Source organism: Coccinella septempunctata, chromosome 5, assembly GCF_907165205.1.
Source record: "Coccinella septempunctata chromosome 5, icCocSept1.1, whole genome shotgun sequence".
In the NCBI taxonomy this organism is placed as follows: domain Eukaryota; kingdom Metazoa; phylum Arthropoda; class Insecta; order Coleoptera; family Coccinellidae; genus Coccinella; species Coccinella septempunctata.
In genome coordinates, this window is record NC_058193.1 from 34,676,627 (window position 1) to 34,694,853 (window position 18,227).

The following is an 18,227-nucleotide window of genomic DNA, read 5'->3' on the forward strand; positions in this document are numbered from 1 at the left end:
ATCTTGGAAATGGCATTTTTCAAAAAATTGCAAATTTCAATCTGCGATATCTCCTGTTATATTTGTCTGATCCAATTGGGATTTCCAGTTTCATAATCAGCATATCCAAGGCTTCTACCCAAGCACAAAAACTCGATTTCGAAAATCTCGATTTTTTGGGTCAAAAATGAGCAAGGGGTTAGACCCCCCTAAAATGACATATTTGCTACTATGCCTGATAATCAGGATGTTCTATTACTGTCTTAGGATATGGAGTGCATAGAATATGTTTTGAAGATTCTAGAAAACAAAACAGTTGATGATTTAATAGAGAATTGTAGTCCAGAGAGCTCTTCGAAGTCAACTCGAAAATGAAAAGTGGAAAAACAAAAAAAATTATTTTCTCCTAAACAGTGTCAGATATTCCAAAGTTTGGCATGAAAATATAGGTTTTCGAACACGCTGAATCTATTGCGATCAATTTCGAAAGCCTATCTCCCTTTGTTTAGATTTTCATCTTGGAAATGGCATTTTTCAAAAAATTGCAAATTTCAATCTGCGATATCTCCTGTTATATTTGTCTGATCCAATTGGGATTTCCAGTTTTATAATCAGCATTGCCAAGGCTTCTACCCAAGCACAAAAACTCGATTTCGAAAATCTCGATTTTTTGGGTCAAAAACGAGCAAGGGGTTAGACCCCCCTAAAATGACATATTTGCTACTCTGCCTGAAAATCAGGATGTTCTATTACTGTCTTAGGATATGGAGTGCATAGAATATGTTTTGAAGATGCTAGAAGACCAAACAGTTGATGATTTAATAGAGAATTGTAGTCCAGAGAGCTCTTCGAAGTCAACTCGAAAATGAAAAGTGGAAAAACAAAAAAAATTATTTTCTCCTAAACAGTGTCAGATATTCGAAAGTTTGGCATGAAAATATAGGTTTTCGAATACGCTCAATCTATTGCAAGCATTTTCGAAAGTCTATCTCCCTCCGTTTAGATTTTCATCTTGGAAATGGCATTTTTCAAAAATTGCAAATTTCAATCTGCGATATCTCCTGTTATATTCGTCTGATCCAATTGGGATTACCAGTTTCGTAATCAGCGTTGATAAGGCTTTCATCCTAGCATAAAAACTCGAATTCGAAAATGTCGATTTTTCTGGTCAAAAATGAGCAAGGGGTTAGACCCCCCTAAAATGACATATTTGCTACTCTGCCTGAAAATCAGGATGTTCTATTACTGTCTTAGGATATGGAGTGCATGGAATATGTTTTGAAGATTCTAGAAAACCAAACAGTTGATGATTCAATAAAGAATTGTAGTCCAGAGTGCTCTTCGAAGTCAACTCGAAAATGAAAAGTGGAAAAACAAAAAAAATTATTTTCTCCTAAACAGTGTCAGATATTCGAAAGTTTGGCATGAAAATATAGGTTTTCGAACACACTGAATCTATTGCGATCAATTTCGAAAGCCTATCTCCCTTTGTTTAGATTTTCATCTTGGAAATGGCATTTTTCGAAAAATTGCAAATTTCAATCTGCGATATCTCCTGTTATATTTGTCTGATCCAATTGGGATTTCCAGTTTTATAATCAGCATTGCCAAGGCTTCTACCCAAGCACAAAAACTCGATTTCGAAAATCTCGATTTTTTGGGTCAAAAATGAGCAAGGGGTTAGACCCCCCTAAAATGACATATTTGCTACTCTGCCTGAAAATCAGGATGTTCTATTACTGTCTTAGGATATGGAGTGCATGGAATATGTTTTGAAGATTCTAGAAAACCAAACAGTTGATGATTTAATAGAGAATTGTAGTCCAGAGAGCTCTTCGAAGTCAACTCGAAAATGAAAAGTGGAAAAACAAAAAAAATTATTTTCTCCTAAACAGTGTCAGATATTCGAAAGTTTGGCATGAAAATATAGGTTTTCGAACACGCTGAATCTATTGCGATCAATTTCGAAAGCCTATCTCCCTTTGTTTAGATTTTCATCTTGGAAATGGCATTTTTCAAAAAATTGGAAATTTCAATCTGCGATATCTTCTGTTATATTCGTCTGATCCAATTGGGATTACCAGTTTCGTAATCAGCGTTGATAAGGCTTTCATCCTAGCATAAAAACTCGAATTCGAAAATGTCGATTTTTTGGGTCAAAAATGAGCAAGGGGTTAGACCCCCCTAAAATGACATATTTGCTACTCTGCCTGAAAATCAGGATGTTCTATTACTGTCTTAGGATATGGAGTGCATAGAATATGTTTTGAAGATTCTAGAAAACCAAACAGTTGATGATTTAATAGAGAATTGTAGTCCAGAGAGCTCTCCGAAGTCAACTCGAATATGAAAAGTGGAAAAACGAAAAAAATTATTTTCTCCTAAACAGTGCTATATATTCGAAAGTTTGGTATGAAAATATAGGTTTTCGAACACGCTTAATCTATTGCGGGCAATTTCGAAAGCCTATCTCCCTCCGTTCAGATTTTCATCTTGGAAATGGCATTTTTCAAAAATTGCTAATTTCACTTGAGAATTCGTCAAGACCGAACGGTTGCGCCGAGATGGATGAAATTCTCAGATTTATCACTAGAAGAGTTGCTCTTTCAGACTAATTATCACATTTCCACCTACGGTTACTTTTATTGAACGAAAAACGACTCGAAAACTGACCTTCGAAAAATTCCCAAAAAAATGGGTTCAGTTAAAAATTCGTCAAGCCGGAACGATTGCACCGAGGTTGATGAAATTTCGAGATTCATTACCAGAAGAATTGCTCTCTTAGAATATGTATCACATTTAGATATACGATGATTTTTCTAGGAGATACGCGTGCCCAAAGTTGACCCCCGAAAAATTTTGGTTGATCATTTATTCAACCTCAAGACACATGTTGGATAGAATGAGCCAAAAGTATGGAAATACCCTATTAAATTCTACATACTCTATCAATCAATTATTTCATGTTAACAGCTGATTCATGATTCGAATCAACCAAGTTGATCTATACATGTCGGAGTGTGTATGAAACCTAAAACTACCAGCATCTCTCGATGGAAAATGTTCCAACTAAACGCTCTTTGCATAATTGATGCTGCACGGTGTTTAACTGAAAATTCACCGCATTGCGAATCTCGAATGTACGAGGCATGTGCGTGTTCCATCAAAGCGTTTCGTTTAAAAAGCACAATCCACTCTCATAAATAAAAAACAAACCGAAAACAACCCCCGCCAACAAAACCAAAACTATGCAAACATACCCGGCCATATAATAAAGAAAACTGTTTGCACAAGTCATATTTAAAATGTATTAATCCATTTTTCGTTGGGAGCAAACAGCGGAGCGTGGTCCCGGTAATTGTTCTACCATTTCCACCCCAATCTGTCTCTATCATTCGACCATCAGCAACGCTGACGGACCCCATTTAATTTCACCACCGACAAAGGGAGGGCCCCTGGCATCGCCTACTTGTTATCGGGGATGTGTTAACACAGTTGCTGTTTTTATTATTATGTAAAATGAGCATATCATGTCATTAAAAAGTCGAATGATGCATTGTCGAATTTATAAGCGGACCCCTAGTCGATTTCTTGTGGGAAGTTTTGCGGGAGAAAGGGTTGTTCTTTCACAGCATTCGTTTTTTTGAATCATCGTTTGTAATGGTAAAATCAAGATCACCAACTGTAATTAAATAGTACACAATTCAAAATGAAATTTTCACGACATGCACCAACATCCAAAAATAACCCCAACATACAGGGTGAGTCTTTTACTCGTACAAACATTTCAACAGTAGATAAGTTTGGTAAAGGAAAAAAGTGTTTCTTCTCATGACTTCAAGAAAGTACTGTTGAAATTCGTATTCTTATTCGATGAATTGCAAAATACACAGTGAGAGTCTCTTACTTGGAATACACTGAGTGAATCCAAGACAGTTAGGAAGAATACCTTAGTATACTGTTGGTTTGATTTCATCACAAATGAGGTGGCAAATTTCACCCGAGGACAAACATTCGATATCCCTTGTCATCCACTGTTCCCTTAATAGAGTAACCAACACATTCCAAGTTATTATTGGGACACGTGTGTATCCGCATACACTATTGGAGACGTATCTGTTACGTATATAATGGGAAAAATAATTAGAAAATATGAGAATCGGATAGACTAATCAACTGACGAAAAGAATCGCATTGACGTTTCATTACACCCTTGGTCTTTGCCCCTTACTTTTTTATTTATGGAAAAAGTCTGGTCACTGATCAGATTCTCCATAAATTTCATTCCCATTCTTTATTCAGTGTCATCCATAGCCAGCGTTCAAAATTCATCGTCATACAGGATATGGAATTTTCAAGGCAGATTTTTCTTTGTTTTAAGCTATTGTTTTCATTGCCCAGCTTGTACTGAAGTACAAAAGAGAGAGCAAAAACTCACTCAGTAAATTCCAGACAAATCCGAAAACACTTTGAAACGAATATGAAAGATAACCAGAAAATATAGACCTACCTAGGAGGGTAAGGTACACCCTATATAGAAGCTAATAATTTCATTCAAAATGAATATCACCCATCAATCTATATAGAGTTTTAAAGCTCCATTATATCATCTAGATTCTTGTGGAAGATGTATATTTTATTCAAAGATGGTGTGCTGTCAAACCTTGATTGAATCACTGGGATTAGGAATTTTTCTCTGTAATGAAAATTATCAGTTCTGAAAGTTCCCCTTTTTTAGTTAGTTGTATTCCCTCTCAACTTCTCACGCCTCTGAAATTCACAAGTGTGTTTCGTTCATTTACGCATGAGTTCTGCGCAGTTCTCGAACTGTTCTCGAACAATCCTGAACTTGGTTAGCGGTTCTAAAATATAAGGAGCACATGAAGTAAAGGAAGTACAGTAGAATAGTTCCAGACTCTGGAATTTGATCAGAAACGAAAAGTCTTGGAAAATAGTTATCAATTAATGAATTAACCTATAAATTTATTACATATGATGCACACACTAGAAGTAAATCGATCACCTACGGGATTTGAATTGAATACGAATATTTTCCAGAGTAGAATGAACTCCCTACTCCCTACATCTTTTGTGTGGTTATATAGGATCTAAGATCTAACAATTTTTTTTTGTATATGCTTCTATAGAAAAACACAAACTATCTCGTGTTGATTTGTATCATGGGATTATTTTTCATTAGCATTAGGTACATATTATTATATGATCACACATACGTATTATTATTATTATACCTTGCTATGTACCTATATCGCAAGTGAAAAAACTTTCGTGAACTTGTTTTTTTTCACTCGGAATGGAGAAAAAATGAAAAAACCCCAGCAAATTCTCGTTCTCATACAAATAGAACATCATTAGACTGTGTCACTGGAATGGCAACCATAATTTTAATTTATCCTTAATTCCACTAATTCCAGTCACAAAGTAGTCATCAAGTCCAAAATTTAGGCTCAGACACCCAGGGTCCCACCCAGTTAGTTCTCGAACAGTTTTATAACAATCCTGAACTAGGTTTGCGGTACCAAATGAACAGGAGCTCATAAAATTGAGGAGAATTTCCGTATATTTAGAGTTTGCTTATCCTTGTCGCAGATTGTATTGTTCCCCTATACAAAATGCGAGTCAAAGCCGTGAAATTAATTGTATTTCATATATCTAATGCCCAGAAAGGGGCCGGAGAGACAGGAGAATTTAGTTTTGATAGTCCTGTATCGCCTCCCATCTAGCAGCAGAGATCTAATCAAAACTATATACATAAAGAAAAAAGTGCATGAACTCTATCGTTAAAAGGCATCGTTGTGGGCGAGGAGATAATTTTTTTTAAAATCAAGTGTTGTTACGATTCAAAAATTCATCCCTCACCAAGATTTGCAGTTGACTGAGCATTTGTCTCATTGTGGAGATACTGTGAGACATAAAATTTTGTCCACATTTCCTGGCTCGCACTCTACATCCAAAAGATCATCCTTATCATCGCAGATTCCAATCGATCAAACTTAAAATTCACAGGAAAGATTCTTCGCAGATAGATTTTCACAAAAAAATTGGCAAAAACACGGATTCAATGAAATAGGTAGGTAATGTAGGTATAGAACAAACATTTCAGACAAAAATTCCGAAAATAAGTCACTGAGTTCATGAGGTTGAGTTTCGTGTAGGAAAAACTTGGTTTGTGATATACAGGGTGTTCACAGGCGATTTCTTCATGCATGAGAATGTGTTTTATTTTTTTAACCGGAAACGGTGCCTCGTACAGCAAAAAGTCAAGAAAACGAATTTGCTCCAAATTAAATAAGGATTTAAATAGTAATTTTTATTGTCGGAAAAACCAGTGGCGTATCATTTTTTTTCCTGAAAATATTCAGTCTCGTTGCAGTACGGACGCCACTGGTAGAATAGAAAAGAAATGATATAATGCAAAAAGTGCTCCTTGACGCTCAAAACCTATGTCTCAAATTTCATAAAAATATTTCAAGCAGTGTGAAAGTTATCAATGAAAAACATTTTTTTTTTCTATAACTTTAACCGTATCTCGGAGAGGAAACATTTCTCGTCATATGTTTATATGACAAACTAGGGCTTATTTTTGATGTAGAATACGTGGTTAAAATTTCTTGGTTACGATCTGGACCACCCTGTATATCTGGGGGCTGGGGGCAAATCAAAATTCTTTCAAACTCAGACCAACAAAAAAGTACAAATACCACCAGACTTCGATCTCTCTTTTCAAACCATCACATCCACGCAACTATAAATAATTTCTTAATGAGCCCAAAATCCACGACGCGCCGAAGTTCAAAGAGTCAGATCTTGAGGGTGCCCGGATTATGACGTCTGGAGACCCGTCGTAATGATCTTCCGGCCCCCCAACTGCCACTTAACCGTGTCTTCTTCTTCTTCTTACCGTTCGATATTAGTCACACATATGTACCGCATTTACCGCACATCGTCAAAAGTACACGCGCATTAGCCATGCGATCGTTAATTGTTTAAACAATGGCCGGCTTGTAGATCGTCACATGTTACGGTTTAGTTCCGCGGCGTTCCGTGGCCGACAAAGGCGCTGGAGGCAGGAACCCTCGAAATAACCCTAATGAATGGGTGCTTTATCTGAATGTTTCCTGTCTTCAAAAAACATATTTCATGCATTAATTAGTGGCCCAACTTCGGTCTTTGATGGCGTTGAGATTATTTTACGAGCATCATCATGGCTGCCTGTGTGTATGATCCTGACATTTGACGGTGGGAATATTTTATTTTATCGATTCGGAATGAGAGGAGTCACTAAAAGATTATAGTTCAAAGAGTTCCCGAAGGATAAAATTATTTGGCACTTTGAGTAGAATGTCCAATTGAGTTCTAGGTAATAAATTACCGTTTATGGCACGCTATTTCAATGTATTTTCATGATTTCAGAAAGATTTGGGATCATCCCTGATGATTTTCAAACAAATCTGAATATCGATAATGATTCGCTGAATGCTTTCTCTTATCTTGCTTCGACTATCACGAGCAATGGTTAATGATGTCCATTTATACCTTGAACCCTTTCGAAAATCTCGATTTTTGGGTAAAAAATGGGGGAGTGGTTAGACCCTCCTAAAATGACCTATTTGCTACTCTGTCTGAAAATCAGGGTGTCCTACTACTGTCTTGTCTTAGGATATGGAGTGTATAATACTTACTTTGTTGATTCCACCAAACCAAACAGTTGATGATTCGATAGAGAATTGCACTCCAGAGAGCTCTTCGAAGTCAACTCGAAAATGAAAAGTGGAAAAACAAAAAAAATTATTTTCTCCTAAACAGTGTCAGATATTGGAAAGTTTGGTAAGAAAATATAGGTTTTCGAATACGCTCAATCTATTGCAAGCATTTTCGAAACCCTATCTCCCTCCGTTTAGATTTTCATCTTGGAAATGGCATTTTTCAAAAATTGCAAATTTCAATCTGCGATATCTCCTGTTATATTCGTCTGATCCAATTGGGATTTTCGGTTTCGTAATCAGCAATGATAAGGCATTCATCCTAGCACAAAAACTCGATTTCGAAAATCTCGATTTTTTGGGTCAAAAATGAGCAAGGGGTTAGACCCCCCTGAAATCACCTATTTGCTACTCTGTCTAAAAATCAGGATGTTCTATCACTGTCCTCGGATATGGAGTGCATAGAATTTGTTTTGAAGATTCTAGAAAATCAAACAGTTGATGATTCTATGGAGAATTGCACTCCAGAGAGCTCTTCCAAGTCAACTCGAAAATGAAAAGTGGAAAAACAAAAAAAATATTTTCTCCTAAACAGTGTCATATATTGGAAAGTTTGGTATGAAAATATAGGTTTTCGAATACGCTCAATCTATTGCAAGCATTTTCGAAAGCCTATCTCCCTCCGTTTAGATTTTCATCTTGGAAATGGCATTTTTCAAAAATTGCAAATTTCAATCTGCGATATCTCCTGTTATATTCGTCTGATCCAATTGGGATTTTCGGTTTCGTAATCAGCAATGATAAGGCTTTCATCCTAGCTTAAAAACTCAATTTCGAAAATCTCGATTTTTTGGGTCAAAAATGAACAAGGGGTCTAACATCACCTATTTGCTACTCTGTCTAAAAATCAGGATGTTCTATCACTGTCCTCGGATATGGAGTGCATAGAATTTGTTTTGAAGATCCTAGAAAACTAAACAATTGGTGATTCAATGGAGAATTGCTCTCCAGAGAGCTCTTCGAAGTCAACTCGAAAATGAAAAGTGGAAAAACAAAAAAAATTATTTTCTCCTAAACAGTGTCAGATATTGGAGAGTTTGGTATGAAATTATAGGTTTTCGAATACGCTCAATCTATTGCAAGCATTTTCGAAAGCCTATCTCCCTCCGTTTAGATTTTCATCTTGGAAATGGCATTTTTCAAAAATTGCAAATTTCAATCTGCGATATCTCCTGTTATATTCGTCTGATTCAATTGGGATTTTCGGTTTCGTAATCAGCAATGATAAGGCTTTCATCCTAGCTTAAAAACTCAATTTCGAAAATCTCGATTTTTTGGGTCAAAAATGAGCAAGGGGTTAGACCCCCCTAAAATCTCCTATTTGCTACTCTATCTAAAAATCAGGATGTTCTATTACTGTCCTCGGATATGGAGTGCATAGAATATGTTTTGAAGATTCTAGAAAACCAAACAGTTGATGATTCTATAGAGAATTGCACTCCAGAGAGCTCCTCGAAGTCAACTCGAAAATGAAAAGTGGAAAAACAAAAAAAATTATTTTCTCCTAAACTTGGCCAGATATTTGAAATTTTGGTATGAAAATATAGTTTTTCGACAACGCTTAATCTATTGCGAGCAATTTCGGAAGCCTATCTCCCTTCGTTTAGATTTTCATCTTGGAAATGGCATTTTTCAAAAATAGCAAATTTCACTTAAGAATTCGTCAAGACCGAATGGTTTTACCTAGATGGATGAAATTCTCAGATTTATTACTAGAAGAGTTGCTCTTTCAGAATATGTATAACTTTGAATCTACGATAATTTTCCTGGAAGATAAACGACTCGAAAGTTGACCTTCAAAAAATTCGCAAAAAGATGGGGTCAGTTGAAACTTCCTCAAGACCGAACGGTTGTGCTGAGATGGATGAAATTCTCAGATTTATTACTAGAAGTGTTGCTCTTTCAGAATATGTATCACATTTAGATCTAGGATAATTTTCCTGGAAGATACCTAATATATAAAAAATCCTAAGCAGCATTGAGTCGGTTCACTACCTGGATGGGTGGACCACTCTGGTTATGAATTCAAACAATCGAGTAATATATCCTGAACTCAGGTCAATGCTGGCTTCGAATTTTCCACATATAAATGTAGAGTTATTCCTGCAAATGCAACCAAAGTGAAAGAGAATTCTATCTTGAATTTAACGATAGAGTATTTAGACGAATCCAACCCGGGGTCATTATCTATTCTTTCAGCCGATTTCGCACATCCTCCAGCCGTGCGAGAGGAGGAGAACTCAACTTTAATTGGAAATGACAAATCCCTCTATTGAAATGGTAATCAACTACTAGGAAATCCTATTAGGATAAACTCTGCCGCTGATCGATATGACCCGGCAAGATTGACGAGACTGAGAGAGGATAAACAACGGATGGAAGGACTCGAGGACGAAAACCGAGAGCCCTTCGAATCGCATCGTTTGCTTTATACCGATCCTTCGACAAAGAAATTGATTGGGATCATTTTCAAATTCGTTATCGAGCCGCCGACCGGCCTCTCGTGGATGTGTCAGATTGGGCAAATCGCATTTTGATCTGTCACTTCGGTTACTGGAGATTCGAGCCTTTATCGAAACGTCCACAGGGCGTTTCAACTCCTGGAAGCCTTTTCAATCAGGATGCAAGGTTTGAAGGTTCAATAAAACATGATTTTCTGCAGCGCAGAGCTACAGGTTTTTCAATAACTTAAGGTTTTATTTTGACAGCTGTCTTATTGATAGGTGACAGCTGTCATTCTTGACAGATGTCAACTGAAAACTATGCCATTCATGAAAATGGAAAGTCTAAGCTTCAAAAACGCCTCGAAATTGTTGAAATTCACTACAAAACCTGTTGAAAATTTCGCTGAAACAGTTCGAAACCTCCATGCAAATAATCCTGATGTTATCTATATGTTTTTTCTAATTTAAATCATCCTTTACTTTGATTTGTGAATCAATCTTGCCATCTACAACGTTCTGGTATGAGGTCTGGTAAATAACTTCATGATTAATTAGTTGCAAAATGGCGAATGGTCCAGAGAGATAGAATCTTCCATATACAGAGCGAGTCTTTGACTTGTATATTTTAACAGTTGATTCTCGAGAGCAAAAGAAACACTTTTTTCCTTCACTATTTTTTCCGAATCGGCTCTGTTTAAAAGATACAGGCTATTGAAAAACCATAAAAAAATGTTATTTTCAGTGCCATCTCACAAAACGCTTTATCGAATGAAATGAATTTCGAAATATAGCAAACTGAGTTGGATGCTATCTAATGAATATCTGAACGTTTTGTAAAATGAAAGTATTCTTCATTTTTTTTCGTATAATGCGCAGTTTTCCTGTAAATTAATGTTCAAAAATTAAAAAGTATCTGTGAAATAATAAGGATAAATTCAGACGCATACCACCCGCCGATATGAATATCGACAAGTGTTACGATCTGAATTGAGCTAGCCAATTTCTGAATTTATCCTTATTATTGTATTCATTGCCATTTAGGCGTTATCATTCTTTCATTTCAGTATCTGTAAAATTTCGAAAATTGGGTACTTTGCCTGAATACAACTTTGTTTAAAAGATCCACAGATGCGTAGTGTCACAGATTTAGATAGTTATTCTGAAAAATGTATTTCTTTTGAGCTCAAGAATCTACTGTTAAAATATTCGTACGATTCAAAGACACCCTGTTAGTTTTTTTGTAGAACGTTTTGAAAAAAAAATTATCATGCCTTCTAGAGCTAAATTGAATTTTGATCAACCTTCAAATTTGCAAAGCCTTCTTAGCGACGAATTTTTCTGGACGCACGTTAATATTATGAAAATCATGTCCATAATTTTGGGATTTTTATTGAACGGAATTCAAATGACATATTGATTCTATACAGGGTGTTTCATTGGTAAATGAACATACAGTAACCTGAGCTAGAGCTACCCCAGGCTAGGCGAGTCCAAAAAACCCATATATGATAGGTCTAATCAATTCCACGACCGAGATACAGGGTGCTTCATGTATTCACCTAAAATTTGAATTTTTCATAACTTTTGAACCAACCAGTATAGTCGGTTGATTTTTGGAATATTTGATTCACTTGCACAGGTCGATAGATTTACATTTAAATTTCCAAAAAATTCCAGGTCCGTAATTGAAAAATATGGGACATCTTCCAAGCTAGGATTCCCCACCCTGTATATCAAAATTTTTGGATTTGATGGAGATATTTGAAAAGAGCAGAAAATTTTCAATGAGATTCAGTAAATTTTATTGTCCCGCACGTCATTTTGCTCAAAGGAAACTCCAGGGAAAGCGTGTAAGACCTCTGTGTAAGTGAATCATATATTCCAAATATCAACCGACTATACTGGTTGGTTCAAAAGTGATGAGAAATTGAAATTTTAGGTGAATACATGAAGCACCCTGTATCTCGGTTATGGAATTGATTAGACCTATCTAATATGGGTTTTTTGGACTCGCTTAGGGTAGCTCTAGCTCAGCTGATCGAATGTTCATTTACCAATGAAACACCCTGTAGATTTCAGCATAGATAAAGGGTGAGAAACCATTAAACAGAAGGGCAAAACACATTTTGAATGGGCATCACTTCAACCCCCTGCCAAAATGCAATCCTCTTCTCCGACAAATCTGGGTGTCTGTTTCCCCATTCAATCGAGCCATTACTATGGATCTTACAATTAAGGTCAGCTCCCATTCAATTAGAGAACGTCAGAGCCTGGGGTGCAGTGCGAGGCGCTCAGACACATCGGGATAACTTTTAACAGCCGCTCAAAGGTAAGTGCTAGATGTAGGACGTATGTGGGAACGGCAAAGAGACCTTTCCTCAAGCTATGGAGCACTAAGAGGTCCTTGGGCGTATTTTATCGTTAAAAGCTTCCAAAGCAAGTACGCTCGATGGACATTGGTGTTGATTGCCACGCATTTTCAAGCTAGAAGGAGTCTGGGTTTTAAACTGATATAATTCCATATGAGAGATATTTATTTCTTCTGTATATTATAAATCCAGTCTTTCTTCTGTCGTTCTGCATTTCCCCAAGTTTATTTGCTCTATTCTTTCTATGCCTTCGTATAGTTCACTTGCTAGGAGTTTAGGTTTCTCGAAACCGAAGAAGTGGCCAATATCATGGTCTGCAGCATACACTATGTTCGGAAATACTTCTTCGATTATTCCATCTGGAGATGTTATATCGTATGGTCCTCTCACGCAGGCAGTTGGTACCTGAACTGGTATCCTAAAAAGAAAAAAAGGCATAAACACTATAATGGAATAGTATAACAAATATAGAATTCCAAAAATATAAAAAAGAAAGAAAAATGAGTACCTAAATATAGCAGAAAATTAAACTCGTTTAAAATAAATCAAATTAGACGATATAAACCTTTTGTATAAGACATGTAGAATTGTAGAAATGAAAAATACTGAGTAGGTACTCGAAATTTTGAAAAAATCCACTTTGATTATTCAATTGTAATTCATCATTAACTCCTGGTTAACCTTCAGCATCTTTATGCCGAATAAAGCTAATATTAAGGCAACTTACCAAGCAACAGCTGTGAATTTATATCCATGAAACGTCTCGGAATAGAACCTGTAGGAAGTGGTACCACTCTTGGTGATCCAGTAGATCATAATGTTGTCGAAGAGGGTATCGTAGTCATATGTCTCTTTCAAACCTCCATCCTTCCTTGAACGGTAATGATAACTTGCACCCGTGATGAATTTTTCCAAAAATTGGGCAGCCATGCCCATTGGTGAATCATCAACAGCGATGCCTGCAAAGAATACCATAATTAGGTATGTGCTTGCTGAGATGATGATCCTCAAACTAGATAGGTACTTGACAGCGTTACGATGGTAATTAAAGAGAAAGACTGGGGGAAGAACCCAACACCCAAGCTTTCAGAAAGAATGCCACTGAATAGTACAAAGATGGTTCGAAACCCACTGCAGAAATTTGCATTGGAATATTCGAGCTCACTATCTTTCAGGAAGCAACTAATAAGAATAGCTGTGAAAGGGAAATTCATGACACATTACACACTTGAGTAGTAAGATGCCTGCATATAACAGAGGAACCAGAATATGTTCTCCTCTAGCAAATACAAAAGAAGAGTTTAAAAATATCCCCTGAACTGTTAAAATATTTGTATATTCCAGAACTTCTTTCTATTCTAATACATTCTGGGCGTTTTGTTTTCTATATATTTATGAACTCACCATAAGTATCAGGTTTCGTTGACTGCGAATGCAAATACCCAGATTCCATCAGCAAAAATCTCAGCAGTTTCGAAACGGGATACAAGAACTCCCTACTCTTCTCCCTCTTCATCCAACCCGGATAAACAGACCCCAGGAGATACTTGAACAACGAGAAAGGATGTAAACTCACGCACGTGTTACTGTGGAACCCAAGCACCGAGTCTGGGAAATTGGTGGCCATGACCTTGGTGATCATCATCCCCAAATCACCACCATGCACGTAGAACTGATGGTGACCGAGACGGTTCATGAGGTTCTTGAACACCAACGCTGCTTCAATAGCGCCAAAACCAGGCCTTTCTGGTGGATCTGAAAACGCGAATCCTGGAATGCTTGGCAGGATCACTTCGAACACGAAATCGCGATTCTTTTGAGGCTTGGTCAAGATTGAAATGACGTCTAAATACTCCACGAAGGAACTGGGCCAACCGTGGGACATAAGGAGTGGTATGGTTCTTGTGGTGGCCGAGATGTTCTGAGGTTTCAAGTGGATGAAGTGGATCTTCAATCCCTGGATGCTGGTGATGAAGTGGGGGTATTCGTTTAGTCTCTGCTCCCTCTTTCTCCAGTCGTATTTGGTTCGCCAGTATTCTAGGATTTCTTGGGCTAGGTCTCCGTTGAAACCATACGCTTGGTTGTCTAGTAGCGGTTTCGTGAATTGTCTAGTGTGGTCTAATCTGTATTTCAGATCATTCAGAGCCTGAAAGAATAGGTTGATTAATATACTACTAAGAGTTTATGGTTTTATGTTTGATACAAAGGGTGAGTCTTTCGATCGTACAGATATTTTAACAGGGGATTCTTGAGGTCAAAAGAAACACTTTTTTCCTATACCATTTTTTCTGATTCGGCCCTGATAAAAAGATATAGCCACTTTGAGTTTTCCTAATGAGCTGTGCCACCTCTGAAAGACAAACTGACCTTCAGAATTACTAGCTAAATCTGTGACACCACACATCTGTGGATCTTAAACAGAGTTGTATTCAGTCAAAGTACCCAATTTTTCAATTTTCACAGATATTTTTTGAATTTTGAACATCAAATTATTCGAAAACGGAGCATTAGATGAGAAAATATGAAGAATACTTTTATTTTACGTTCAAAATAATCATTGGATAGCGTCCAACTTATGGTTGTATTCTGCTTTTCATCTTTAAGTTACAAATCTGTACGATCGATCTGTCAGTGTCCGATTCAAAGATTCGTAAATAATGCAATTATGGAAATGTTCCTGTAATTATCTTCTTCACAGTGTTACTTTTGAACTACTTATCGTAAATATTTACGGATTCCTGTGACCTACAGATCACTAAAAACGTCAAGAGTTGCAATTTTCCTGTAGGCTTATGAAAAGTTACAGATTGTCTAACAGATGAAAGCAGAATACCACCATTAGTTTCAAGAGTTGGCTTCTTTGAATTTTTGGTATTTTTATGGTACGTCATGGTCAAAATGAGAAAATTGGAAGACGTGGGTGATATCTTGTGTCCGAAAAAGATTAAACCGTTTGTGAGATAATTTTTTTTATGGTTTTTCAACAGCCTGTATCTTTTAAACCGAGCCGATTAGGAGAAAATGGCAAAGGAGAAATGTGTTTTTTGACCTCAAGAATCTACTGTTGAAATATCTGTACGAGTCAAAGAGTCACCCTGTATAGTACAGTCTTTCTAGGTTTATTTCCACACATGTTTAGATTGCGAGCACACTACAGGACCTAGTGCATGAGCTCAAAACTATCGGTTTGGACTCTAAATTCCGCCATTAGTCCATTGCTTTATCTTAGCTGAATATCCAAAAATCTTGTGGAAATCCTATTAATCATCATTCTGTCATCGACCTCGATACCTCCATTGTCCCAACTAATACCTACATTCTTCGAACACCTATTATCATCCTTTTTTCCACATTCGACAAGTTTCCCACAAATTGATGTTTTATGTAACGATTATCATACCAAATTATTAATGCACTCCACAAAATGATTATGTCAGGCACAATTCAATAGGTACCGAAAGCGAAAAACCACCTTTAATGAATATGTAACGTGTCACGAATAAAAGCAGATTCACGTAGAGGCCTAGGAAAAAGCATTCATTTTGAGATAATGAGAGTGTTCACCATCGAATTTAAGTTTTAACAAGATGTATAAGTATACGAAGCGTTGCTTAATTATAATGGACTATGGAACCCATTTGTCAATTCAACATTGTCGTTGATTATTCACAGTGCGAGCACAGAGTCGAAGTAACGCACAAAATTCATATATCATTTTATCAACAGGTTGTTTCATTGGTAAATGAACATACGTAACATGAGTTAGAGCTACCCTAGGCGAGTCCAAAAAACCCATATTAGATAGGTCTAATCAATTCCATAACCGAGATACAGGGTGCTTCATGTATTCACCAAAGTGAGAACTGAGTGTCTTGCTCACTTAAATCTTACTTCAAAAACAGAAAATAAGCAAAGAAAACATTTCTCACTTCGATTTCCCTGGAGTTTCCTTTGAGCAAAATGACGTGCGGGACAATAAAATTTACTGAATCTCATTGAAAATTTTCTGCTCCTTTCAAATATCTCCTTCAAATCCAAAAATTTTGCTATACAGGGTCTTGAATCCCAGCTTGGAAGATGTCCTATATTTTTCAATTACGGACCTGGAATTTTTTGGAAATTTAAATGTGAATCTATCGACCTGTGCAAGAGAATCATATATTCCAAATATCAACCGACTATACTGGTTGGTTCAAAAGTTATGAGACCTATCATATATGGGTTTTTTGGACTCGCCTAGGGTAGCTCTAGCTCAAGTTATTGTATGTTCATTTACCAATGAAACACCCTGTACATATTTACATAGAAAAATGCTTGAACAATTGAATTTCCTCCATGAAAAGTTGCATGACTCGAAATAAAGTTTGACCTGTTCGAAAATTTTTCTACAAAGTACTAAACAATAAAGATATGAATTTTCTCGATACTTTTTACTAACTCTGTGTACACAACTCAGATTTTCTTATATTTCTGGATACAGGAAACAAATCTCAACGAAGTTGCATCAAATCTGATTCTAATCCAATAGAATAGGATTTTGAGAACTACTTTAAAGGTGCATAAGAAAGGAATAATTGTCTGAATTTGAATTGAATGCATCGGACAATATTGTCCAGCATTGAAAAAAATGATAAATCGTAGGTACATTTTACCCATTATAATTCCCATCAATTTTAAATTCAATTTTTCGACACCACCCCATTACTATACTGAAAAAGTGGCTGAATATTGCAACGTCTCAATCCATTTCATTTTCACATTCTCTATGTAAACTTACCACTACTAGACGAAAGTAAATATTTCCAAGCTGACTGTTTTGCATACACAGAAAAGGTTTTCACAATGTTCGTTTTGTTCATCAGGTTGTATTTCTTTTTTGTCGAAATGAGTACTGACACGAAATTATTACCCAAATCTGAATAAGTACACTCTTTTCTGCATTCGTATAGAGGCCTGTTGTTTTGGCATATCAAAAAAACCCTCACCTTCTCCGATACATTTATCCTGAAGGAATAAATGTTCCTATCTTCTCCAGCTGGATCTCCTTCGCTCCACCAAGTTTCGGGAATGTCAGGAATCTCAGGATGATAAGTTAACAATTTGTAACACTTGAAGAAAATGGGCGCCAATACGATGAACAGTATCAAGGGTGTTTTGGACATGTTTATAATCAACTTTTAAAGCTCCGTCACCAAATGAGTACGCAATGAAAATGAGAGTTTTATCAGGTACTGGAAAACCTTCAACACCTGTGGAATCTATAATTCATGTACCTAATTGATGAAAGGAGTTCCCAAACACGAAATACAAATCAACCATGGCCAAGGACATTGTGAAAAAAAACTCTATAGATAATCAAATTCTAATACAGAGAGGGCGTCCTTTACTTGAGATGAGTTCAGTATTCAAATTAAGGACAATTTTGTTGTTGTAGATACGTCTGAATGATTCAAGAAAACGTTATGTAGAGAGACTCAAAATTTGAGAAATGACGTCATCGAAATTTTTGAATGGTTACCCTAATTTTTTACGACCGAACTTTCTTTTCTTCCTCACTTTGCTTTTATCAATAATATCACTGAATTGAGCTTTTCTACGAACCGCAGCCTACACTATACAGGGTGAGCCTTTGACTCGTACAAATATTTCAA

The 18,227-nt window shown here is 36.5% G+C and overlaps 1 protein-coding gene across 1 annotated transcript; it reads right to left on the minus strand.

Moving 5' to 3' along the window:
* Positions 1–12,752: 12,752 nt before the first annotated feature.
* Positions 12,753–17,786, minus strand: LOC123313454 (juvenile hormone epoxide hydrolase 1-like). The gene is made up of 4 exons (XM_044898343.1): positions 17,562–17,786; positions 13,981–14,722; positions 13,304–13,535; positions 12,753–12,994 (listed from the first exon to the last, which is right to left on the minus strand). Exons 1-4 carry the CDS (start codon positions 17,736–17,738, stop codon positions 12,757–12,759), a joined length of 1,389 nt encoding a protein of 462 aa, XP_044754278.1. The 5' UTR covers positions 17,739–17,786; the 3' UTR covers positions 12,753–12,756.
* Positions 17,787–18,227: the final 441 nt, after the last annotated feature.